This window comes from Tyto alba, unplaced genomic scaffold (genome assembly GCF_018691265.1).
Source record: "Tyto alba isolate M040663 unplaced genomic scaffold, T.alba_DEE_v4.0 Super-Scaffold_21, whole genome shotgun sequence".
Classification (NCBI taxonomy): domain Eukaryota; kingdom Metazoa; phylum Chordata; class Aves; order Strigiformes; family Tytonidae; genus Tyto; species Tyto alba.
Window position 1 is genome coordinate 6,692,459 of NW_024881295.1, and position 27,117 is coordinate 6,719,575.

General features: G+C 41.3%; 1 protein-coding gene across 13 annotated transcripts; it reads right to left on the reverse strand.

Moving 5' to 3' along the window:
• Window positions 1-953: 953 nt before the first annotated feature.
• On the reverse strand, window positions 954-26,775 carry FAM118A (family with sequence similarity 118 member A). Of its 13 annotated transcripts, XM_032986191.2 has the most exons (11): window positions 26,554-26,775; window positions 24,527-24,603; window positions 21,321-21,416; window positions 14,729-14,849; window positions 10,711-10,766; window positions 9,237-9,489; window positions 7,751-7,972; window positions 7,011-7,139; window positions 6,002-6,287; window positions 2,594-2,626; window positions 954-1,175 (listed from the first exon to the last, which is right to left on the reverse strand). In XM_032986191.2, exons 5-11 carry the CDS (start codon window positions 10,755-10,757, stop codon window positions 1,075-1,077), a joined length of 1,071 nt encoding a protein of 356 aa, XP_032842082.1. In that variant the 5' UTR covers window positions 10,758-10,766; window positions 14,729-14,849; window positions 21,321-21,416; window positions 24,527-24,603; window positions 26,554-26,775; the 3' UTR covers window positions 954-1,074. The 13 variants fall into 13 exon arrangements, with proteins under 13 accessions (XP_032842082.1, XP_032842081.1, XP_042651300.1 ...); XM_032986190.2 differs by lacking the exon at window positions 14,729-14,849; XM_042795366.1 differs by lacking the exons at window positions 14,729-14,849; window positions 21,321-21,416; window positions 24,527-24,603; window positions 26,554-26,775 and adding exons at window positions 11,663-11,813; window positions 12,855-12,968; window positions 13,078-13,402.
• Window positions 26,776-27,117: the final 342 nt, after the last annotated feature.

Sequence of the window (27,117 nt, forward strand, 5' to 3'; positions counted from 1 at the left end):
GCACGGAAGCAGAGAAACTTGACGGGAGCAATCTTCCAGGACTGCCAGATACAAATGGGCTGCTACCAGAACAAAGAATGGTCCTGACCATGTTCTCCTGCAGACACGGAGGTGAGGCAGCTGACTAGAAAATGCCAGATCACCAGTGCTAGCAACTGGACCAGTAATTATGTCACTTCAGTGCTGAGACAATTCAGTGCTAGGTGAATTGACAGCATCTCAGAAAAACACCGTTAATGCTATACCTACCCTTAATCATTTGAGTAGTTCAACTGAAGTCAAATTTACACACTAGAAATTGTCTACAGATAAATTATTAGTTACTGACTGGTTTTAATTTGGCTGCAGTACGACAATCCCTTCCCTGCTTTCTGAGATAACTGGCAGCATACTCTGAATGAAACAGTATTTAAAATATTTTCAGAGAAATACACACCAAATAGGTACATATGGTATGTCCTTGTTGATACACTACCGTTACATCCTTTTCTCCCCACATCATCTTCATGCCTTAACAGACTGATACATGAAAACAAACCCTCGTGATTAGAAGTGTAAAACAGGCAGGTTGGTATGATGCAGGTTCTGTACGTGTGAAACAACAGTTCCTGCTCCTGACAGCTTAGGGATCCAAATCTGAAGCTTGCAAGCAGCTTTGTGCTGCCTAACTGCGGTTCAGCTGATGAGAAAAGAATAGAAAACCAGTTTAAAGGCAACTAACAGTCTCGGGTATGCCAAAAGGAATTTTTTACAGATTCAAACATCACCTTCTGTTGTAGCTTCACCCTGGTAAGAGCTTGGTCCGAGCGGCTTGAAGCACAGGCAGAGAAAAGTTGCACCTGCTTCTAAATGACCCCACAGATACAGCAGTAGTATGGAAGTGCCTGGAGAGTGACTAGTATGACTCTTGGGCTTTACGTATGTTACATAAATACAGCTCTAAAAAGAAAAGGTGAAGATGCACAATTTTTATTCCACTTAAAACCAGGGAAATAGTCTAAAACTTTCCACGCAGCAGATATAAAACACCTTCTGTTAAAAAGCTTCTGGGTTGTGTTTTGGTTGTTTTTTTCATTAAATAGTGGGTATACCATTATCTGACTGCTTGATTCTCTTAGGAGAGTCAGTGCCATGGTCTCCTAACTTCCTTTTAGCGCAGTCCAAACACGAAGTTCCTGTGGAGGGAGAGGGGGGCAAAAAATCAAATTTAATGTAGCTCCATGTGTGTGCTTTGTATACTTTTTACTGCAAGCACCAAATATTAAGATAAACACAGTAGTGGTTCACTGAGGTTCCTGCATCTGAACTGTAACACTAGCCCTGCTGCAGGTCTGCACCAGTTCAGTGATCATGAACTCTGGCGCTAAGGATCGAAACAGGAAGCAGCTAATGACACAGCAGCCCTTGAAGAAAGGAGTTCTTGATTTTGTGTGACAATACCTGTAGAGCTCAGAGGTGAGAAGCTTCTTTATAAAGTTTGGATCCTTTATTCAAAAGAAAAAAAGTCTTGGTGTGAGCTACTGTTGAAAGTATAAGCAGCACAGCTGGACAATAAAAATAAATGTAAGGGAAATCCTTTCAATATTAGGACATCCATCCCTTAAAACTCCTGACAGATTTTTTGCAGGATATTATGCAAATTTGTGTTGAGGAATAATTATCAATTTTACTTGCTATGTATTCCAAAATACGAGTAAAAGGGTGCTAAAATTACTTGTAAGGAGGGTGCTAAGAAATTAGTAAAAGAGCTTTATATTAAGTGATACCGGAATAAATTATACTCAAGTTTTTGGTTTCGCCACTGATGCCTAATTGTACTTTACTGAAAAAGGGATTTATGAACTCCTCTGAAAGACAGCTAAGCTTAAAACCTAGTCAGAATTACAAAAGAAACCTCTGACTTTACACCTGACAACAAGTATCACGGACCTTGCATACTTTCTGATTGTGGAAAAAAAAAGGGGGCGGGGGGGAGGCTGGGTAATCTGCAGTGCCAAAGACTCTTCTATGCAATAATGAAATTAAACTTTTGTACAATTTTAATACTATTTGCGGCAGCAGCAGAAATATCTTAGAAGCGTAATCTTTTTAAGTGTTATTTCAAAAGGAAGTTTTGCTATTTTATACCAGAAATTGGAATCTATTATTGCTCTGCTTGTTCACAGAAGTATCACAAAGATACCTGAACAACGCTTAGCCAAATATTCACCTTCAGTTCTACATGCTTAAGCTCGCGATTCACTGTCGTATACCTTCTTAAAGAAGGCATTCAAAATATCCAAATGTGTTTGAAAAGTTAAGTCAAGACCTCATGGATGTTAACATTACCTTAGAACACTCTGATCAGCATTAATAGTTTTTTATATACATTTTCTGGAGCTTTTCCATTCTGTCATTTTATTGACAGCTGAAAGCCAGCAGTTACCTGCTAATATGGACAAAGAAGAGAAGAGGGTAAAAAGAGAAATGCTAAGCAGGCTTCCGGAGTTAAGTTGGAGCACCACACAATAATACTTTAATTATTTAGTAAATAAGAGACTATTTTTATCTGATAGATTATGCAACTTTCTGTGAAAATAAGAACATTACTTACCCAACAGTGTTGTGCTGTCCACTCGATCAGCATCTAGAGAAGCGTAAGAGACAGCAACAGTTCAAGTTAGCATCCAGAAAGTTTTTGTACTCTTATGCAACATCCCAAAACGTCAAGGTTCTATTTATAATCCTAGCATGGTTTGGGTTGGAAGGGACCTTAAAGACCATCCAGTTCCACCCCCCCTGCCCTGGGCAGGGCCCCCTTCCCCCAGCCCAGGGGGCTCCCAGCCACGTCCAACCTGGCCTTGAACCCTTCCAGGGAGGGGGCAGCCACAGCTGCTCTGGGCACCCTCTGCCAGCGCCTCACCGCCCACACAGGGAAGAATTTCTTCCCTAGATCTATTCTGAATCTCCCCTCTTTCAGTTTAAAACCATTACCCCTTGTCTTATCCTGACATTCCCTGATCAAGAGTCCCTCCCCACCTTTCCTGTAGGCTGCCTTTAAGCACTGGAAAGCTGCTAGATTTCCCTGGAGCCTTCCCTTCTCCAGGCTGCACAACCTCAACTCTCTCAGCCTGGCCTCCCAGGGGAGCTGCTCCAGCCCCCTGAGCATCTTCGTGGCCTCCTCTGGACCCGCTTGAGCAGGTCCATGTCCTTCTTATACTGGGGACCCCAGAGCTGGACACAGTACTCCAGGTGGGGTCTCACGAGAGCAGAGGGGGAGAATCCCCTCCCTCGCCTGCCGGCCACACTTCTCTCGATGCAGCCCAGGACACAGTTGGCTTTCTGGGCTGGGAGCGCACATTGCTGGCTCACGGTCAGTTTTCCACCCACCGACACCCCCAGGTCCTTCTCCGCAGGGCTGCTCTCAATCCTCTCATGGCCCAGCCTGGATTTGTGCTGGGGATTGCCCCGACCCGTGGGCAGGACCTTGCACTTGGCCCTGTTGAACTTCGTGCAGTTCACACGGGCCCCCCTCTCCAGCCTGCCCAGGTCCCTCTGGATGCCATCCCTGCCCCCCAGCGTGTCGACCGCACCACACAGCTCCGTGTTGTCGGCAAACCTGGTGAGGGTGCTCTCAATCCCACTGTCCCTGTCACCAAAGATGTTAAATACTGGTCCCAGCACAGACCCTGGAGGGACACCGCTCATCACCGCTCTCCACGTGGACATTGAGCCATTAACCGCGACTCTTCTGAGTGCAGCCATTCACCCAACTCCTTACCCTCCAAGCGGTCCATCCATCAAACCCAAGTCTCTCCAATTTAGAGAGAAGTATGTTGTGCGGGTCAGTGTCAAGTGCTTTGCACAAGTCCAGGCAGATGACATCAGTCGCTTTTCCCTTACCCACCCATGCTGGAACCCTGTCACCAGCCATGACTTGTCAGGCATGATTTGCCCTTGATGAAGCCATGCTGGCTGTCACCAATCACCTGTCTTCCGTGTTCCTCAGCAGTGTCCAGGATTGATCTTGCTGTGCACAGACACATGACTGACTGGACTGTAGTTCCCCAAGTCTTCCTTTTTTCCCTTTTTAGAAGTGGGGGTTACGTTTCCCTTTTTCTAGTTACTGGGAGCTTCCCCAGTCTACCATGACTTTTCAAATAATATGGATAGTGGCTTAACCACTTCATCTGCTTCATCTGTAGACTGAGAATTCCACTAGGTCATGATTGCTGCAGCCCAGGCTACCTCCACCCTAGACCTCTGATAGTGAGCAGCAGGTCCAGCAGTGCCTCTCCTCTGGTCGGGTGCCTGTACTAAGAAGCTGTCCTCAACGCACTCCGCTACTTTCCTGGACTGCCTGCCTGTGCTGCTTTTCCAGCAGAGATCCAGGTGGCTGAAGTCCCCTACCAGGATCAGGGCCCGCATTTCTCATTTCTTTCAGATAACCCTTCTAACAAACTCCACCTGGTATTTTTTAAAAGGCAGTTCGTAAATAAGCCTGAAAAAAATGAAACCTGACAGTTTGGTAACATAAGGAGCAGTTACGAACGTTTGAAAGCAGTTTGTTTGACTTGTAAATGAGATCAACAAGATTCTGAAGTCAGAGTAAGGTCCCTCTTCTTGCAAGTATTATGCCAATCAGTAATTCCACTGAACGAAAAGGGGAGCATTATGGTCTGATTTTGCAGTCATTTAGAGCTTATGTAAATGTATCTTCCACTCTGTTTTGCTATCAATGGCTGCTTTGCAATAAATTGGATGCGCCAGACTCAACAGATTATGAAAAGTATGTCCATCACATCCATCAACAGCAGTACGTCAAGCACAAACTAGCAGGCTGAGGCTAGTTCAGTGTCTGAAATTGCACTCCAACTTACTTTTACGTGTCTCCACTGCAGACAAACTTCCTGAAACCTAGATGCTGTGCTGTGTATTTTTTCTAGCCTTCATGGAAAGAAAAATGTAATCCAGTCTAAATATAACATTCATCTATTTACAAAACCCATTACGTAATCTGGGCGTACACCTCCAATTTTCTTTTAGGGAGGGCAAGGGGAAGGTTCCTGCTATGCACCACTTGGGAATAATTTTAGACAAAACAGTTTCACTGGCATGATAAATAGAAGAACTGTGAAACAGTATTCTGGTCATTTACTCTAGTTATTTTCCTCAATTCTCTGGATAAGCCATAGCAGAACTATCCTTGTTTGGAAAACATTCAAGAAATCTCTTTCCTTCAACATATACTTGTTGGGTTTCCCTGGTTTTGTATTAAAAGCTCTCCATTCTTACATTTAAGGGATTTTATGAGTTGAGGGACAACAGGATGGAAGGGAGTAGCGGGGGGAAAAGTAGGTGAAGGGATGTCAGTAAAATTTAGCTCCCCATCCATGCAGGACTTTTACCTTCAGCAAAGGTATCAAGCTATTTCCCATTTTAGCATTAAGTGCCCTGTACAGAATTCCATTCACTGTCACAAATGGAGCATTATTCCACAGCCTCTTCCATTTTATTACCATAAAACATTATCCTCACACTCGGGTTTTCTCCCTATTTGCCCTAACTCTGTTAGGCCAAACACTATTGCGTGTACTGATTTAATTTCCCATTCTATGCTTCATTAAATACTGTGGCTCAACCAGCTCATCCCACCAGTTAATTCCTTCAATTCTTTTAGTCTCTTTTACTCACATGTCATATTTCATATAATGTAATAACATATTAAAGTAGTTCATGCCAAAAAAGTACACAAAACAAACATCTTAACCAAATGCTAACAAAAAGACAAATTCAGAATTAAACATGAAATTTGAAAGGGTGCCCAGACCTTACAGAAAGAAATCTGGTTACAACTTTGTCATGTGTTCCAACTCCTCATGCCATTCATAAGCAGTGATGCTGCCCAGGCCTACTGCTAGCTACGCACGGGGTCAAGACCTCAGAGCAGCAGCTGATTGTTCAGACATGGCATCCTGCTATGTGCTTACCCAAAATTTTCTTATTAAAGAAGATACATTACCTGGACTTCTCTGCTTGCAGATTTGAGCAGCCAGATCTTGTACGTACTCTGGGAATTGGTTAAAGCAGTCCCCATAGGACACTACTTTTATTCCGTGCAGCAGCATATCTGCCTGGAGTTTAAAAAAGTGGTCTTCATTTTCTTTAAGCACCAACATATAATGTTCTAAATCCACTTTATTCTTTACAGTATAAAGAAAAAGAGCTTGGAATATCTGATCACGCAGAGTCTCTCCACAGCCCAAAAACAAAAAAGACTTGGTTCGATACAAATTTTGAAGAACTCCCTGTTAAGAAATAAACACACAAGGACTATATATACTTCAGTAGTCAAAAGGCCACGGTAAGAACTTCTAAAATATGTCATACTTAAAAGGAGAAGCAGAACAATCACTATTGAACTGAATAAAACACACGTTTTAGGATCAGGTCAAGCTGACATTTCCTAAGTGCTGTTTCTATGAAAAAATTATATTCAAAATCAAAGTTATGACACAAAATTAAGTACACGCATAAATATTTCCAGTAAGGGATTTTAGATTGAAATAATGATGATGATTGACCTAATGGGTCGATCTGTAAATAAGGAAAATTAACATTCCTGACCAAATGTTTGACTTCTTAGGTATAAGATACCACATTAAGTCCAGGATCCAAAGCTGGCAACAGCTTAAGCCCCAAAAAAATTAACCCAAGCAACCAGATGGTGATGAATCCCTGTTGTGGTGTCTGGTATTTTGGGGCTAATGTTCTTTCATTAGATAAATAAAACGAACTCTAAAACTATGACATACAGCTGAGGGGTTTGGCTGTGATTTACAAAGAAGCAGCGTACAAGAACATGTATGTTGCCCTAGCAACACAGCTGGCTTCCTGAATAGTGTTTTTCTGGGCCCCAATTATTTAATCTATGTGATCTGACAAAACCCTAGCCTTAGGTAACAGGTACATAGTGATTACTATAAAATAGTTTGGCAAAATGTAGTAAAAATTTTGAAGATCACACAAACCATGACTTCAGGATCTTGAGTAACATCTTTATATCCCGAGGGATCTAGCACCATTCCACAGGGATCTGTATATAAGCCATGAATATGAAGAACTCCGTATTTTATATGACCTCTTGCCCACTGAAGAACCTAAAGCAAATCACGCATGTTACATTCTTTTGCTATAATATACTACAACAACTGAGATTCTGCAAAAATATATAGCTGTCCTAACTTATAAAACCACTTAAGCCAGAATTAACTTCTTTTGTGCTTTTCTGCAGCAAGAGATAATTTTAATTACTAATTACACAGCTTGCTTTAAATTATAATGAAGAGGTGATCACTGATACTGAAGGTACCTCTGGCTTTTTGGTCTAAACAAGTATTCAACTAGAGAGCAAGTTCCAGCAATGCTGACAGAAAAGATACGAACAGCAAATTAACTACCAGTTAGGTGAAATCATATTTGTAGCAACTACTACTTATAAATTAAGTAAATTTGTGGGTTTTTTCCAGGGATTAGGAGGGAATTGGTTAATAAATGTGTCCCTGAAATTCTCTTTGCTGTTACCAGATAACTCAGACTAAAAAGACATGGAAAATAAATGTCCATGCAACTGCTATTAGCTTATAGATATGCTTTACCAAGGAAGAAGTTTTAGCCTTGACACTCTTTAAACAGGAAAACATCTTTCAATGAAGCTTACAAGCTGCCTTCTCTTATAAGAAGTCTTAAACTTTTACTGCTCTCATCATACCTTATCCTTATCTTTCAAGTCTAAAGATTCCATAGGTTTACCCTGTTGCTGACCAAATATTTCAAGTAAATTATCATAGTTTGTAGTCAGAACCATCGTGCCTCTCTCCATGAGTCTCAGGATTGACTGCAAAACAACAGGATTCTGAATGTGTTGTTCTAAATTATCAAACACCTCCATTAAGCAATCCTGGAAGAAGTTGGGCTTTGTATCCCCAGTACGCTGAAGAAAAAAAAAAAAAGATGAACGCTTCATAAGGACCACGTGCCTCCAACAGAAAACCCATATCATTTGTCTACCTAATGCCAAAGCATTTATTTAAAAGAGGGCTTACACAATATACTAAGCATAAAAGTCTGAATGTACAAAACCTTCAAAAACAATCTCAAATTATTCAGGTGCTCTTGCCTCCACTTAATGTAGCTCAAAATAATAATCCGGTTTTCTCAAGGAAGCTTGTAATACAGGTGCAATAAAAGAAAACTGGTTTGCTACAGTTAAATCCCCACTTGTCATTTCTAAACAAACATGAAGGTAGGCTTTCCTAAAAGCACAGGCTGCCTCTGCCCAGAGTATTTGCTGAGACTGGCGGGAACATGTAACAATTCTGTAAAATATACAGGCTTCCTACTCAAGAAATTGTATTACACACAGAACAAACGTGCGTTTCTAAGGCCAACAGAGTTACTGGCCTAACCACCTGGAAACCTTACCTTTCTCGGTATGCTTTTACTGCTTGGAACATCAGTTAGTGTACTAAAATTATCATTCCCTGAATTCAGTCTGAGATGTAATATTAAAGGGGGATTTTTGGTTTGTGTTGGGTTTTTTCCTTCCTGGTTGAGAAAAATGTGTTACTCCTTAAATGTGCTGCAAAGCCTAACCACACGTGCAGGCTGCTACCAAAAGAGAGAGGCTATTACTACATTTTGCCTGTAGAGGAGTTCACCACGCATTGCAAAACGCTCAACACTTCCTACAGCTTAGCAGTATGTATGTCACCCTAATTATTTCAACTAGAAGACTTGGCAAGCCTATTAACACAATCTGAAAATCTCTGGAACCTAAGACAAACAGCCGAGAAACTGGGCATGTATGGGCTGTCCTCAGCAAAGTGTGAGCTGCAGTGGTGATTCAGTCTGTGTGAGCCAAGGCTGTCGGTAGGGTCAAGGACTCCCTGTATTTTCAGGGTATCTCTAGTTTTAGCCAGCAGAGCTATAAATTCCTCTTTTAGTTCCAAGAAACATTGTGGTGAATATTTAATAGTGAGGGCTCTTGCTTGTATTAGTTACGACAAAAGCTAACTTACATTAAAAAGAAAGTATTTTTCAGCCTCTCCAAAACATACAGTGTACTATATGATTACCATAGAAATTTAAATTTTTACCAGAAAAATTTCAAGTTTTATAAAACTGAAAAGAATTTTTGTTGATAACAAAATTATGTAATAATTTTAGAAATCAGCAGAAGTTATAAACATACTCACTGGTGACATTTTCCTGATGAGATCATGTGCAACCACAAGCAGGTCTCTATCTTTGATTACTTTTTTGCGAAATTCAGCAACATCTCCTGGATGCAGCACCTCCAGCTGTTCGGCTGCTTCAATTACAGCCTCAATGCAGCTTCGCCAGGAGCACAGCGCTGGGATTCCTGGTGCTACTGCAGCACTTACCCCAGTTCCAATCACAAGAAGAAGGTCCCGAGGCTGCTTTCTTATTAGACTTTTTAGGAATTTCCTTTAAAACAGAAAAAAAAACAACTTCATTTTTTTACGGCACATTTTCTAACTTGCCTGAAGATCTCATGACTGACCCAAGAAGTCCATATGAACTATTAACACCTGTACAAAATACTAACCAACCAAAAGGAACTGATTTCTCCACTTCTACACATAAGAATGGTACTGGCAGCAGTTCACAGCCTCCCTCAAACCAACAGTGTACTTTAAGTCTTTTTGTCATTTTAGACAAGTGTGCATAATTAATTTAAGCCATTGGTTGGCAACATCTTCCAATCACTAATGTCTTTGAGATACAAATTGACAGTTACCAATTTTCAGTCCACTAGGCTAGACAAACGCCATTCCAAATGAAATTTTGAAAAAAGTAGTCAAAGGACTATCCAATTATTTACTTAACCCATGTTTGATAGAAGGTAAGAAGAACTATTTCAAAGGGACAAGTCACAATATTTTAAAGAAACATAACTTTGCTTTTCTGGGAAAAAGCAGTATCTTTTATTCTCACTTTAGATACATTATCACACGAACACAGTTATGCTTGTTCAGATCAAGGGTTCATCTAGCCCACTATTCAGATGTTACTAACCACAGATTACTCTCAAAGGAGTATCTGGTTCTACCTCAGCATTCACTGTGCAAGCCAGCACAAGAAACCATCGAGAAAGTCTGGCTTTCAAGACTACTTTGCAAAGAATCTAAGATGCATTTAAACCATGCAGTGAAATCACCGCATACGAACAAGGATTTCAGTAATACAGAACCTTAAAACACCCCTGACTTTCAAAACTGCCTTTACAGATTTTAAAATTCTGTCAATCTAGTAATATGGATGTTTAACACCTCTTATTTCACAATCATCTGAAATTATCTAGCTAAAACTATAATATTTAACCTGAAACGGCCTCAGGTGAAGCAATTAATAAGCATGCAGAGAATGCTGCTAGCTAATGCCTACAAAGAGTATGTTGTTGATAATTCCTGTGCCTTCCTGCTACATTCAGCACAAACTGCTCCCCCTCAACAAGTATATTATTTGTTCCTCACAAACAGCTTCACTGAGTATGAAGCACTCGGGTCAGTGGAAAAACTAGTTTCTGGGATCATTTCAAGTTTAAGCATGATGTTGTTCCTGTATCCAATTTTCACAAATGTATTTCCACTGTGTTTTCAGGTTTTCATTAAGACGGTTTTGTATAACCTTTACAACACAAATTACCTGGATTTCTGCTCACTTCTAATTGTTGATCGTTCTGATGAATCCATCTCTGAGCCCTAAGTAAAACAAAAAGAATTAATGTTTCTGCCTTTAAAAAGGCCAAAATTAAAACCAGATGTATTGCTGTTAGCATTTTCTATTTATTTTTTATCAAGTATTTTAAAATCAAGACTCTGTATGTCACATCCCAGTTAAGCAACGCACTGATAGAAACAAAACTGACAAATTGTGAGTGTGTGAACTTACCACAGCTCCCTTTAAGCTCAGTTAATTGGCATTTTGAATTTAACAGAGATATGGCTATTCATGCAGCTGAAAAATAATTGTGCCTAAATTCAAGATAAAGTTTATCATGCCCACTAAAACATTAATTCATTTCAAGCAAATAAGTGCATTTCTTCAATTTCTTTTTTTTTTCATAATAATCAGTCGATTCAACCAAGTTGGTGGAAACCAGACTTCTGCAACAGATGATCTTGAGAGGCCCTCTGCCAGCTGCCTGGCTACTCTTATAGACCATATAACATGAAATATTTTTTTTCTCAGCAAGTATTTTAAATGAAAAAACTTATTTCTGCGTCATCTATATTGTCTCATGTCTAAAGTATAAGAAGGACTGCAACTTGGCAAGAGAATTTGGCTACAATATCATCACTTAGAAATCCTCAAATTTCATTACATTAATTTTTGGTTTTGTTTTTATAAGGATGTATTTTTTGTTTGGCTTTGAAATGCTTCTTAGTTTGTGGTTGTTAAGACTGCAGACCTCAGACCCTAATCCCTCAAATAAGCATTCTGCCAGACCCTATGGCTCATAAGGCTACTTGCCAGCTCTCAGGTTCACATGCTGGAAGCTAATTTGGAAGCAAGAGGCCTAAATTTAGAGATCACATGACCTAAAAAACCAAACCAAACCAACCAACCAACAATACCCACGACCAAAACACCCCACCCTATGATAGAAGGACATCAATACATCAGCATTTCAGAGGAAAACACGCAGATGTCTTCTGCAAATGCACCCAGGAAGTCTTTTCAAGTGGAAAAATCTTTTCATGTAATAGTTAGTTTTCTCCATGCTCCCTTCCTTCACTGTCAGTGCCCTGCAAAATGGTACACTGTCACTCGAAGAACATTTGCACATTCAAAACTCAGAACAATAATCTATCTATAGCAAAACTTCCCGAAATCTAGAGAACAAGATTCCTTTATATATGGAAAAGCTGAGTTCATATTGCAGAAACACCACATGAAGGAAGTGCAACTCATTTATTCTGAAAAAGACTGTATTATTTTATAACCCCATTCAGTGAAGTACTGGGAAAAGCATCTCACCACAGGATGCTGTCAGTACCAACAATTTAGACCTCATTGTTTCTTTTTATCCCTTAGAGTTGCCTCCTGGATGCAGGAGCTGTGCAAATAAGTTGCAGCAATTATCGTCAACCTGTAATGCAGCTAAATAATAAAATTTGTCCGTGCCATGGAGAACTGTGTAATTGTGACTAGTCTTGCATATTCTCTTACTAGATGTAATAAACACCTCTTCATTGAGCATACCCAGAAAAACAAGAGGACCTGGGCACCAGCATTCAAGGCTCGTTTACTTTTAAAAAGACACATTGGACTAACCAAAGGCGTGCACAGTCGCTTTTCAACAACCTCTCCTCATGGCAGGGACCCCAGTATAATCCAGCTATGCCTGCAAGCAGTGAATGGGAGCTGGGTCTTTACTCCAAACACACGGAAGGTTCATCAGAACAAATTCTAATTTCGTATTTTCTTCCTGTTCAATAAAGTATGTTTTACTTAAAGATCTATCCGTGAAACAGGAGCTCCATTCACTGACTGAAACTTCCAAGTCATCCCCCTGATTGAACCAAACGATTTTTCCAGACAGTTCAATCTACGAAAACAACTTTAAATATTTAACGCAAAGGAAGCACCGGGCAAAGCAAAACCTCCTTCCCCTCCCCAGCCGGCGCGCCCGCTGGAAAAAAAAAAACAAAAACAAAAAACAAAAACAAAAACAAAAACAAAAACAAAAAAAAAAAAAAAAAACAAACAAAAAACAAACAAAAAAAAAAAAACCAGGAGCATCATTTCTGCCGGGTTAAGGTCCCCGTCTCCCTCCGGTAACTGACCCGTCACTCGACACGGCACACGGCGGGCACGGCGAGAGCACAGCGGCCGCCGGCACCTCACCGGCGAGCCGAGGGCAGCCGCTCCCCCAGACACGCCCGCGCCCCACCGGCCACCTGCGGGACCCAAGGGAGATGAGGATGAGGATGATAATGAGATGATGATGATGATGATGATGATGATGGCGGCGGCACCAGCCCCCCGCCCGGGCTCCGGCGCCGTTACCTCATGGGCGCGGCCTCGCTCTGCCTCGCCCCGCCGGGGCGGGGCCAGCGGCACGAGGCTGCCCTCGCCGGCGGGGCCGTCCCCTCACCGGAGCTTTCCCCCGCCGGCTGGGAAACAGCCGCCCGGGCAGCTACGGTCCGCTTGAGAAGGGTTCCCGCCCGGGCGGGTCGGCTGAGGCAGCCCCAGCGGGGCGGCCTCTGCCCGCGTTAAAATCTGCTTGAAGAACGCGAACCGTTTCATTCGAAGCCGTGCCGGCGGCCGGGCGGCAGCGGGGGAGCTGCGGGTGTCCCGCCCCGGGCAAGCGAGGCGGTGCCGGGCCAGCCGGCTCGCGCGCGCCGGCGCCGGCGCCGCCCCTGGCTCACGAAATGGCGGCGGAGGGTGTCCCCGCAGCCCCGGGAGCGCTCGGAAGTCTTTGCAGGGAAAAAAAATACAAATCAGCAGCCTGCGAGTCCGTGTGAAATAAAAGAATCAATTCTCAGTTACAGGAGAAAGTAAACTTAGAAAGTAAAACTTAGTAAACTGGTAAACGTAAAAGATTAGCGGGGTTGGTGCTACAAAAACTTACAGACGGTAGAAGTCTTGAAGATGAAATATTACCGTGAGGAGAAAGCAAAGCAAAGCAAACCAGCAAAAAAGAGATGGGTGGAGCTACCTGCCCTGGCCCCACCGGAGCCGAGGCTCCCCGCGGCCACGGCCCAGCTGCAGTCAGTGGCCAAAGCTCTCCTCTTCTGCAAATTCCCCCTTTTTTACTTTTTTTTTCTTTTTTTTTTTAATCTCTTAAAGCCAAAGCCTAAATACACAAAGGTCCTTCGCCATGGTTTATTAAGGCGTGTGATTAAGAATACTTAGATCAGTTCCGCCATATCCTCTAACAGCGGTGCCCAGCTTTCTCCGCAGCGCTGTGGGCTTCGTGAGACGACTGCGGGAAGGAGTCGTCTGAGCGTGGAAACCAGGCAGGCAGATGTGTAAAGGCTGCTAGTTGTGCCTGAGGGTACTGGTGCAGAACCGTACCCCCAAACTCCAGTTGTAAAACTGTGTTGAAAATGCAACATTCTCCAATTTTAATTTCTTAACTGGAGTTTTCAAAACTACTCATGGCACCATTTTATGGATTTATGATGGCTTGAAGTACTGGTTGGCATAAGTTCCCCAAATATAGGTCTTAGAAGATTTTGTTTCTCTAGTCAGTCACTTCTGTTGTTTTGGGGTACACCAAATCAGGATTCACAGGTTTTACATGCCTATATGATAGATTTGACTGTTTTCTTTTGTTCATGAACTGTCAGTGTTGTATTGATATTTTGGGATAGTTTTAGGAAGAATGTTGGCAAGGATGGCCAGTTTGCAGCTGAAACATAAACCCACTGTTTTTACTCCATATCTGCTGTTACTTTTGGCAAGAATACTTGTGTTGAATGCTCTGACTTCACTAACCTTCAATTTTCATAGGAACAGTGTCCTTGTGAACTGTCCATGTAATATTCCCTAGACATCACTTCTCACTTTGTCATTTTTTTATATTACTATATTGCAGTGTCCCTAGAAAGGCTTAACAAACATTTGGAGAATCATGCTCATAGCAATAAGGAAGATGATGGATAGGATCAGAGAGAACAGGAAGGGAGAAGAAAGAATGTAATTACAGTCTCACCTGAAAACTGAAGTTTGCCTGAATTAGAGCAGCTCTGCAATGCTTCTAGTTCTTTGCCTTTCACCCGTTGCTACTGCCAGTGAGTCAGCAAGGTATTTTAACGTGGTGATATTCAGTAAACCTGAAGGTTAAAGATCTTGTGTTTTAAAAGAACCAGGTGATATTCTTCTCCCTAAACCCCAGTGACTATGAGTGAAATCCAGCTTGGAATACCATTTGACACTGCATTGTAACAACAATGGAATGTATTACTAAATAATTTGCTGAATCTGAGAATATTTTGTCAGCTGTAGATAGGAGTCACAAAGACTTGCTAAATATTTTCATGAGCTTGAGACTCAATGTCAGACCCATTTTAGAGATTTACAATACCTAATATTCTTCTTTGGTTTACATTGATTTAAAAAGTAATAATGAGAGGAAATATTTGTGAAGAAAGGCCCTTGAAAGCTTCTCCATTTTTCAGTCTGAATCAATCTGATAAATGTTATTACTTTCTCCTGTAAGTCTTGCTCCTTTTATATCCTTAGACTACAATATCATAAGCTCTGTTTTCCCTTGCAAGGGGGTAGGAAACTCACTAAAGACAAAGAATATCAATACTTTCCAATCAGATACGGTACAAAAGTAACCATTTAAATACAATCATAAGGAGGTTTAGTATACTTTTCCAGATGTACAACAAGAGGTAACAGTGTATTATTTTCTATTATATTTCCTTGTTATTTGAAATGTATATGGCAGAGAGAAGCAAACGCTGTGACAAGAAAATTTGCATAAATTTCAATAGAAAAAGTCACAGTGAGAAGATGCTGACGTGTGTTGAAACCTGTCTGCAAGCTTTGAAATAGGAGTTTCTCTCAAGAAGCAACAAAGAAAGGAAAGTACTGTTGCTACAATTGAGAAAATCTGAGAGGTGAAACACATACTTCAAATAAAATAACTACAGAAGCTTACCACTTGCTTCCACCCAAGATTTATCTCTCATAGCAAATTCATATGTGTGTCCAAGCGTACCAAACAACATGTTAATTCAGTTTCTTATTTGGGGCTTTTTTACCAACTTTGGAAATGTTACTGAAAGTGATGTAATCAGGATAAGAAATGCAGATGGTTGGTTTTGGCTGGAAGAGGCAATGCATCTGATTATTCAGCTGTGTTTTTATGCACCAAGATGCAGTGTTGATTTACTTTTGACATCTTCCTGTTTAATAAGTTATGATAAAGTAAATCCGAGCTTACGTTATGCCAGAACCTGATGGTTTGAAAGAAAACAGGTGAAACTCATAATGAAAGTTTACTGAGCTTGCTGAAAAACATCTTTAAGACACTAACTCATGTCTTAATTCTTTTCATAGCAGGAAGCCAATTTGCCCCTGTTGATTGAGATAAAATTCCTTCTACATGCACAATGGAACTGCTAGTTACTCCTTGATAGGTGATTACTTTTTTTCTACCACAGAGCTGACTGGATCTTACTAGTTCGTCATCTTTGTAAGCAGAATAGTTTATAAAATGCGTTGAAGAAGAAAGATACTATCAGAAGTTCAAAGTATGTTTTCAAAAGCCAGTGTCAGTTCACTTAGAGTTTACCTATGATTGAATACAGAGATTAACGTTCAAAGAAAACCTTTTAATTTTTACTTCCATCACTGTATGCGTATAAGCCCCACAGAGTGACATGTTCTGTAGAATAATTCTGTATGTAACCAGGTGTACACTAGAGCTTATTTTGAAAGCTGCCAAGTGACAAGCACTTCTTCAGTGACAGATACCAACAAGGTCTCCCTACAGTCAGCTTTCATTTAACAGAGCACAACTACATGCAAGTTCTGCATTACCTTGAACCTCCCTCTCTCACACTGGTGGAATTGCAGTCCGTATTCTTCAATGTGTACAATTTGCTGCTGCTGTCCTATGCTTTCAGAGAGTCAGGGAAGAGATAATAAGCTACAGCTTCTTGGGAAATTTTTTTGAGGTCTCTCTTGAATAGGAGTATAAGCTTTAATAGTAAAAAGGCTTTAACAGATTTGACTCTACACTGAATATATGACAAAATGCCAGAATATAATCTTATAGTATGCTCCCTTTTAAGATTAAACACAACCTTTTCAATCCATTTACCATGGCTTTTTTTCCTCCCAGTAATAAATTAATCTATTAACAACTATTTAAATAATTATTACCTTAATAATAAATTAATTTCTATAATTAAAATCCATTTTCTAGGGTCCAATAACATTAGCAGCAGTGAGAGTGTAATCATTTCAGTATAGTCATATTAAAAAAATACATATTAAAAAAGGGAAATGATGGGGGAAAATGAGCTCTGTTAGCTGTAGTCTTTCTGACCTTGAATTTAGTTGAACTGTTCATAACAAAGTCTGAATATATGAGTTTGCTTTGAAAAACTAAGGAGTGTAACTGGCTGGGATGTCCTTTGATTAAATAGGTTGTCTTTTGCACCTTTCTGACAAAAAAAAAAAAACAAAAAAAAACAAAAAAAACCTAAAACAAAGCAGCTCTGTCACAAAGTCCTTATCTGTTCTGAACAGCAACAATGTGTGAAGCAGTGTGGAAGGGAGAAAAGCCATTTCTAAGGAGAAGCAGAACTGTAATGGGGAAAAGGAGCAAAAACAAAACCAAAGAGAAGACAGTACAACAAAAAAAAAAAAAAAAAAAAAAAAGGAGAGGGAAGATAGAAGGAAATAAAACATTATAGAGACTGGAAGGAATGGATTTAAATCAAGCAGATTACCATAAAGAATGGGCAGAAAGCCAGACAGGAACTTTGAAATACTCAAATTTTTCTTGAATAAGTTGCTGCTGATAAAAAAAACATGACTAGGGCAGAGAAATTAACCTTGGGAATATTATTTTAAGCACTTGTCAGTGTACTGGCATAAAGGTCTTTCCTGGTTGTCAAGTATCAGATGTTGAAAATGTTTGCCAAAATATTTGCAGAGTAAAATATATATAAAATAGGGACAAAAGTAGAGGTGTTACTCAGCTCTGTTAGAACACATCAGATGCGGTACTAAGTAATAAGGGGCGGGGTCTGTGTGGTGTGTGTGTGTGTTTCTGCTTGGCTGGGCTTTTGTGGTCTAAAGGCTACTTCTTCTACATCAGAATATATTTAACAAGCTTAAAACCACAATCAACAGATCAGCAAGCAGAGAGCCATAAAGGTGACCAGCACATGGGTCCAGTACGCAGTGCGGAGGAGAAGCACAGGTTGGGGTCTCGGACTTGTCTTGAACTGCAGCAAAAAGGAGCCCTGAGGACAGGAACCCCGTGGCCCTGCGCAGTGGTGGCCAGTCAGACTGTCTGTCTGATCCAGTGTCCTGATGATCACTGAAGAATTGTTTGCACAATAATGCTATTGACTGCCCAGATCTCATGGATTTTCTAGTAAGAACACTTGCTTTGAGGTGGTTAGTAACATGATCTCTCCTGTATCTCATATAATTGTGCCTAACTCCTAATTTGGGGTATAGCTGAGGTTATCTGTATTTGTAATTCCTGTGAAGTCAGGATCAAGCCTGCAAGGGAAGCTGCAAATCTAGCACTGAAGTCCAGGGATGTAACCCAAATTAAATCTTACTTAAGAAGCAAAGTTCTTTGTATCCAGCAGCTGCCATGCCTTAAACCCAGTAGTATACCTGAAGAGAAATGAAGCATTATACCACGTTTACATTACACTTGCTTGGATTAACATCACCAACAGATGAGAATTGTATTACATATCGTATTGATTTTTGGTGTGAGATCTCAGTTACAAATCTCATTTAATGCAGGTTGTAACAAAGTGTTTTGCTATAATGTATGCTATCATTCCAATAAAGATTACAGATCTCAGTCCAGGAATATTTGGACACTTACCTTCTATTTTTGAATTTGAGAATCTGGGCTTTCATGCAGAAACTCAGAGATACTGTGTCACAGAAAGAAGACATTCAAGGCAGGATTCGCATAGCAATGTCTGCAGGCTTCTGCTTTAACTACTTGAATACTATGTAACCCATAAACATTAAAAAGTTATAATATGAAGGTCCTGCATGCTACAGAAGAAAAACAGCTATAAGGTTACTTTTAATATTTTACTAGAATAAACAATAAGAAATTTCTGTAACAAATTTTTGGTCTGTTGTTTTGTTAACTGGCTCCAAGTCTCTTTAACTAGATGAGGCATAAAAGGCTCCATAATCTCCAGTTTTACTGGATTTGTTGTGCAAGTTATCAACTCCAATACTGACTCATAGTGCAATATGGCTCTCCAGAGTTCCTCATTCTTAATAAGAAACAATAAAAGTAGAATTAGGTTTGTTCTCCTAATGCAATCTTGATTATAGCAAATGCTAGTTAGTTTGTGGGTAACTTTAAAAAAGTCAGCTTTCTAATAAATGACTGTCTTCTCCTGCTACATGCCTTACAGTGACTTAGCAGTAGAGATGGAAAAAAAAAAAAATCAAAACCAATTTACCTATGGAATGTGTTTCATGTTGAAAAGTTTCCTGGAAAAAAAAAAAAAAAGATTCCAGAAATCTCCAGGTAGTTTCACCTAGGTGTTAGTCCTGTTTTTTCTAGAAAGATAAGATAGTTAAAAGGCTTGGGTAACAGGAATTTCCCAAGATTTCAATCTCATTCAGTCTCATCGTTCATTTTCACTTGCCATCTCCTCACCTGCTGGCTAGAGCAAATATTGCACTGCACACCAGGAAATGCCAGAGCCAGAAGAAATCCTGTGCAAGACAGTACCATAACACCTATAAGTAAGATGCTAAATTAATATTGCAGTAATATCCATAATACAGATTTCCACTCTTAACTAACTTGACTTTGCAGCCGTAGCATTCTTTTAACACTGTTACGAGCTCAAGGTTAGTGAAAGACAAACAGACAAAATTCCATTATACATATTTTTAGGACTGGAGACTTTAGAAGCAATTCAAGGACCTTTGTCACCTCAGTGAAGAAAGGAACTGATAACAGTGGAAAAGTTAACATGCTCTAAATACAGAGATACTTGTGATGGGTGGAGCTCTTTCCCCACGGGTTTCACCAATACCAGGAAAAGCAGAGGAATGGTGAGATTCAGGAACCCTGGGCTCCTGTTCAGGTTTTGCAGAGAAGCATTTTATATTTTGCATTTCTGATTTTATGCATGCAGCACCACCTCCATTCTGTTCCTGACAGTCTGCTAGAGAGTTCTGCCACTATCCCAAGTTGATCCTTTGTCCCTAGTTCCTTCTGTGGTTTTCATTCTTCCTGTTCCAATCTTGATTTCTTTACCGGGCCAGGCATACTCTCATTTTGAGAAAATCATTGATTCTCAGTATAGTTTCTTTGCCAAGTCACATTTAGTTTCCTCTTTCTTCCCCTCAGCACTTACCGTACTCCTGTCTTCCCTTTCCACAATGAGGTGCAGTCCTACTTTGTCCTTTTCTGGCTCTTTGTGCCAAACAACCCCCTTTTCCTTGAGCATCTTGGCTCCCTGTCAGACTTGTCGTTTCTTCCCCAGGCTCATTGCCCATCAAGGTCATCTGCTTCCCTCACATCACAGAGTCCCTCCTTCTGCTTTACATACAGACAACTAGATCTGGCTACCCCCTCTTCTTCTTTTCCTCTGCTGTTACTGCAGTTCATGGTTTCTTCCCATTTTAGTTACCCTGCACAACACAATTCAGCCTCCCTTTCTTTCCATTGTCTAATTCTAGTCTGTTTGCTCCATAAATCCCATTCACAATCACTCTCCATCTTTCCCTTCAGCACAGTTTTACCAATCAATCCCAGTTTTAGCAGGCTGTATTGCCCTTACCTCTTCCTTCCTTTCCCATTACACACGTTTCCCCTTGAGACATTTAAACCAAATGGTTTCCTCCCTCCTCTGCAGTCACGTAGCTACTGAGACAAGATCACCCCTAGGAAATCTTGCAAGTGTAACCTCAGCCCTTGCGCAACCATTGCAGGGAAGGGCAACCTCCCAGCTGTACTGAGGTGAGGCACCCTCAGTGGCTCACTCACAGCCCACCCAGGGTGAGGAACAGGACAAGACCCACAGACACCTGCTGCAGGCAGGAACGGGGCTTTCACAGTCCTAAACTATCTCCCAGTCTAAAAGGGCAGCGTGCACTGCACCTGGGCCACCAAGGCCACCACCCCCCCGGCATGGCCTCAGCCAGGGGATCAGGCAGGCTCTGTGGGAAACGTCTCGTGACCCGTCCAAACCCTCACAAAATCACCTACCATCAAACCCCGGTCTGTAGCATGAGGAGCAGCAGCAAACACACACAGGTACCACTGCACCTCACAGGGCAATGAAACAACAGGAAAAGCCTTTTCAATTCACAAAAGGAAAATAAATTGCAAAAAAATTACTTCTTAATCAGCAGAACTGACAAACTTGCTCTCCTATAGATTAGCGTCTTTCTAATGGCTAGTTATACCAGTGCAGATGCTGGTTTAAAGCCAGATCTGTGCTGCTTCTGCTGCCAAGAGAGCTGCAGCAATTTCTGCTTGTCTTCTCTGTAGCAGGGCACTTACCTCTGCCCAGCTGCTGCCATGCCTGCTAATTAAATGGAACTGTAATTACCTTTGAGGTCACCACACTTCATTCAAATTTGCTTGGAGGTGCCCAGCAGGTTCAAGAGCTGTGGGAGGAGTTGGCCTGTTTCCTCAGGTGGTCGAGCTGAAAAATAAAGGTGCAGTTAATGCTCCTGGCCCAGATTTTGGCAGAAGCCATTTTTCCCAGCAGGGCTCAGCTGTTTTATGGTGTGTTTTTAGCCACGGTGGCCACGGGCTCCTAGCTGGAGGCCGTAGGCAGGCGTGGGGGGGCATGGCAGCCCTGAGCTGCCCTTGGGGGCACTGCTGGGGGCTTGGTGGCTGAGCTGGGTCCCCGAGCTGGGTCCCCAGAGACTTTAAGGTCTGGAGCTTGCCTGCCACAGCTGGTAGCTGCCTCTTGGGCCGGGTCAGCCCGGGCGGCTCTCCTGCCTGCACTCAGGAAAGCTCAACCCTTCTCCTGCCAGGATGGGCTCAACTGCCTCCGCAAGCTAGGGAGCGGTAAGTAGCTGGGAGTGGTTTTTCCTTAATGGAGAAAACTGCATTTTATGAGATTAGTCTCCTTGCTGTTTCTGTACCACTCTGCCTGAGAACCAGCACCTCACCCCAGCCTGCTGCCAGGGCAGTGGCAGTCCCAAGGAGCCATTTTCCCCCACGCAGCTGCAGCAGCACCATCTTGCCTCAGCCATCCCCTCCTGCCCAGGAACCAGAGATCCTGCCAGCCTGCCCTGTGGCTCCCGAGCTCTATTTCACCCCCAGTTCTCCAAGAGATATCTGTATATTCAGCCCCATTTTATCCCCCACACCAGAAAAAGAGCCACCCCCACACACACTGTCCAGTGGAAGCTGTTTACGCAGCAGCTGGGCACAGGGCCCATAGAGGAGGGCAGCGCCGAGGCCACCTCACCTTTGGCTCCAGAGCTATAGGTGACAGCCATACTGCCCCTGCCACCGGCAGCTATTGCTGCCCCTTTGGTGTCTTCAGCTGGCCCTTTTTTCCCTGTTTTGGAGAGGGGATGCTTGAAAAGTGAGAGCAGAGTCAGATGACGAGACGAGAGATTGCTGGGTCTTACTGGGGGCTTGCTTAGCCTTCTAAATGTAGAAATTTATTTGACTATGTTTTAGCTTGTTACAGTTTACTTTTATGAGAAGGTGGTGAAGCAATTTCTACTCTGCACACACATATGGTATACCTTTTCCCCTCCCTTTCTCTCTCACGTGAACTTCCAAGCTCCTGGCAGAAAACACTGGAGTGCTACAGGCACTCAAGGGAAAGAACAGGGACAAACCAAATTATTTTCCTTAGACTTGCTCTTAGAAAGTGCTGAATTGTTTAAGTTTCTTTTCTGGAGTATTTTTTAGCCTATTGCAAAATGTCGGCCAGAATGGTTGGATGTTGAGAAGATCATAAAGTAGCTAAAGACTGGGTCCTTTAATGGAAAGTGGTGGGAAAACTTAAACATATATGTTATTATTGGTGCTATTATAAAAAAGATAGCTTACAGAGTAGAGACATGGTAAAAATTCCAGATTACTTGTGAAGAAATTTTTGGCAGAAAGAATGAGTGAGATATTTTACCTGACACCTGTTTTCAGATAACCAGTAATAATACACAGTATGTACTGAAAATACATGTGCTTTTGTTGTACGTGAGCAAGCTTGGTATAGGTAATGCATGAAGCTAATGCAGGATGAAACTTACCAAATTGAACTAGAACACTACCAGTAAAAAAAATGTAAACATCTTCTGGAGTTTTATCTTGTTAACTAAATGCATTTTAAAATTTTACTTGGTTGTCTGTTGTCCAACAACTCAAAAGTGCTTTTAAAATTCTCCCAGAACCCACTGCTTCTCTAGGCACAAATCCAGGACTTGTGGGATGAGTGCCCAGCGGGCATTGTAACTACAACAATATATGCTGGTTCAGCTACAGATGATTAAATTCTGAGTACAGATAAGTCTTTGGAAATAATGATGTAAATATTCCATTTCTTAGAAAATGGTGCGTAACATTGGGAACATGCCAAACATATGCAGTACCCCAGGTTTCAAACACAATGGAGGAATAAAAAAAGGAATATATGGACTTGAAGTAATAAAATGTATTATATAAATGTTTACCTTCAAGTAAATATTACTTTCATCCTGGAGTGAAGTATCTTGAATAATATAAGGGGAATCCTGTGTTCCATTTATGTTATTTAATTCCATACTAATAACCTGGTGTATGAAAGTACCGCAGTTTGCAAAAATCAGTCTTTTTCAGGTGTGGGATCTGGCACTTTTTATCTGTCGTGTGAAACAGATTCTATGGTACCAAACAAAGCAGCACTGGGCCATCCTACAGTCTGAGCCAGGTTTGCTCTCTGCGGAACAGATGGCACAATGAGCTCTTGTTTTTACATCTCTTAAATGTTACACAATGCAAATAAAGGCAACAGTCATTCAACTAAGATACACAAGTTGTTCAACTCTTGATGCCTTGTGTATCTTAATAGTTCCTATAAACCATAAATGTGTATTCAAGCAAAAATAATTCCCTTTAGAGATGAACTCTGTGCAAAGTGCTTTATGACTTCTAGGACATTTTAAGAATCACTTGGCATAATGCCTTGAAAATGAGGCATCTGTCAGTTGGTCTTCAGAGAAAAGTAAAACCTATCATGCATTGTGATAATTGTTTGGAGGATGCACTTTGTATTATAGTTTATATGTGTGGCACCTCTACTGTATAGCTTATGTACTTTGTTCATACTGTATTTAACTATATAATTGTGCATTTGTGGGTAGTTTATTTCTGCATTACAAAACCAATACACATTTTGTTACTGTTGTATATATATGAGCATGTAAACAGTGTAATATAAAATTTCAGTTGAAAGGGACCTCTGGAGATCATCTAGACTGGGCTGTTGCATGGGCTTATTCCATCTCAGTTACAAGACCTGGCATTTCCCTCTCCTGAACTTTGTGAGGTTCCTGTCAGCCACTGTTTCCAGCCTGTCGAGGTCCCTTGGAATAGTAGCCCTGCCCCTCAGTATTCTGATTGCTCACTCTAATTTGATGTTGTCCATAAACTTGCTGAGAGCATACTTCATCCTGTCATCCAAGTTAATAATAAATATTTAGATTTTGATGCTCTCATGTAATTTATTGGCAGCTTACTCTGCTAAAGCTATTGAAATATGCCCTGTATTGAGATTCTCAGTGGTAAGAAGGGCAAGTGCTCTTCTCTCACCTTGTATAGTAGGCAAACCTTCCAATCATCAACAAAGATAGAAATCACCATGAATTTCCTCAAACTGAAGAGAAAATCTGGAGGTAAAAAGAGTGAAATCTTAAATTCATGGAAGTTAATGGACATTTTGCCACTAATTATAGACATAATATATTATACCTTTAAAAATCCCAGCTAGCTTTTATTAAAAACACCTATATGAAATTCAGGTAAATAACTGTCTTCTAGTTTGCCTTTTTTATGCACTGCACAGATTCTTCTACACAGTTTAGTTCTGCTTAACCTTGAGTAGATAGATATCTGCAGATTTCCTTATTAAGAACATTTTAGGCTTCTCAGGAGAAATTTTTACTATCCACGATCAGGTACTAACTAGTGATGTAGAAGCAGACTTTGTGTATGATTTATTTCAAAATAGTAGTTAGCACTTAAAAGTGCTAGAGAAACAAGCTAACAAGACCACATATATAAACTTCCAAGACATTTCTTAGGCTTCAAGAAACTTTGATAGTTTCAGGAAATGCTACTGTGCCTTCTTTCACTTGTCTTTCCTGGATCTAAAACCAGTTCCTCTGCTTGAAATAAAATATATTGGCCTCTGTTATTCTGTAGGTAATATAGAAACTTATCCTAGCATGGTATTAGGGTATACCTACAAAATCAAGAGTAGTCAAGATTTTTGCTTGCAAACGTACTCTGAGCTGGCAAGTCACCAGCAATATCTGGTTCTGGGGCTGTGAATTAGCCGGGAAATGGAACATACCATTGCAGGTTCAGAGCTGTGCTAGCATGGCTCCCTGTCTTCCAAAGGACCGAGTTCCTGTGCCACACAAGTGTACCGAAGCAAAGGTCTGTACACGTGTGTGTGGAGGTATTTTCCGCACACCACGGTAAGGGAATAATTTGTGTTCACTTTGAATACGTGTGGACTCTCAGACGAGGGGGAAGTAACATAGAATAAAGCCTCAACTGGAACAGAAAGTTAGATTGCTTTGATCTTCCCATATAGTCGAGTACAACTTAGATAGTTTTATTCCTTCTAGAAAGTTACGGAATACAACTTGCCTCACATGAGGCCTTAAAAGACTTTTAAAGGTGCTTGTAGTTAATGATGTGCAAGGGAAAATTCATGCTGTATCAATGTTATATATTCTTTCCTTCAGGTGATTATGCTTTTCAGAGTCACGCTTTAGGTCTCTTTACTGTTCAAAAGTGTCTGTTCTTGGGAACTGCAGTGGGATCTTAGTACTGAAAGAAGGGGTTTGAGCACCCCTCTTTCCCCTCCACATCAAACACACTTTCACCAGCTCAGTCCCTCTTATCCATTGGCTTGATAAGAGTTTAATTCTAGGTATCCATAATATTATTGCACATACATTCCTTATCTATAATAATCTTGTCTGTCATGGTTTAAACCCAGCTGGCAGCCAAACACCATGCAGCAGTGCTCACCCTCCCTCACCCCCCAGGGAATGGGGGTGAGAGTTGGAGAGGTAAGGGTAAGGAGACTCGTAGGTTGAGATAAAAACAATTTAATAATTGAAATAAAAGAAAATTAAAATAATGATAGTAATAGTAATAATAGAAAATACAAACAAGTAATGCACAATGTGATTGCTCACCACCCACTGACTGACGTCCAGCCCGTTCCCGGCTAGTGATCCCAGAGAAGAGAGAAATTCTGAAACCACCATCCTGGAAGCCAGAATGAGCTTTCTGATCAGCACTCATCTATATACTGAACATAATGTTTGATGATATGGAATATTCCATTGGCCAATTTGGGTCCGCTGTTTTGGCTGTGTTCCCCTCCAGCTTCTTGTGTACCTGCACACAGGCAGGACGTGAGAAGTTGAAAAGTCCTTGATTTCTTAGCAACAGCTGAAAACATTAGCACATTATCAACATTCTTCTCATATCAAATCCCATATTGAATTGAAAACACAGCGCTATTCTAGCTACTAAGAAGTAAGGAAAAAAAAATTTTAAATCAGCTCTATCACAGCCAATACCAGGACTTGTCTTACCTTACATTATTTTTATTTTGCTGTCTCCTGTTTCTGTTTGCCTTCTGTGGGAGAAAACCTTCTCTTTTCATCAGCTTTGCAGTTTTCTCAGCTCAGTCACATATTCTAACTGTGATAGTTTTTAGGTGACTAAGAGCCAGCTCTGCCTTTGCCATCAGGCAGCAGAGCTCTAGGCCTAGGCTTTGAGCAGAGTGAGAACCAGGGAGATGCTCCTGCCCTGCTGCGTTCAGCACCAGCACTGCAAAACTCAACACCGCGCCGGGGAGGAGCCTGGGCCCCAGCCCACAACACGCCGGCTCCGTCTGTTGGTGCTGACACCACAGTCCTACGTGAGTCTGACTTGTCCAAATCACTGCTGGGATCTCCCACACCTGAACGCTGGGTGAGTCTTAGGAATAGAGAATGCACCTTCCTCCCTGCAGACTCTAAAATGCATATTCATTCACCTGAGTGGACCATATTTTTCATAAGATGTGTGAGTAAATCGTTGCCATCCATAGGTACTACCACTCCTCTGCTTCCAGAGCAGTGCTATGAGAGTCAGTTGTACCTTTGGCTTTGGAT

Bases quoted from the DNA above. Each gene is read 5' to 3' on its own strand.
- FAM118A (XM_032986197.2), bottom strand. From the start codon at position 20,213: ATGCTCAAGGAAAAGGGGGTTGTTTGGCACAAAGAGCCAGAAAAGGAC. The intron at 7,973-9,236 runs GTGAGTATGTTT...TTTTTTCTTCAG, and splicing joins TCATCAGGAAAATGTCACCA to CGTACTGGGGATACAAAGCC. The intron at 1,176-2,593 runs GTAAGTAATGTT...CTCCCTCCACAG, and splicing joins GGACAGCACAACACTGTTGG to GAACTTCGTGTTTGGACTGC.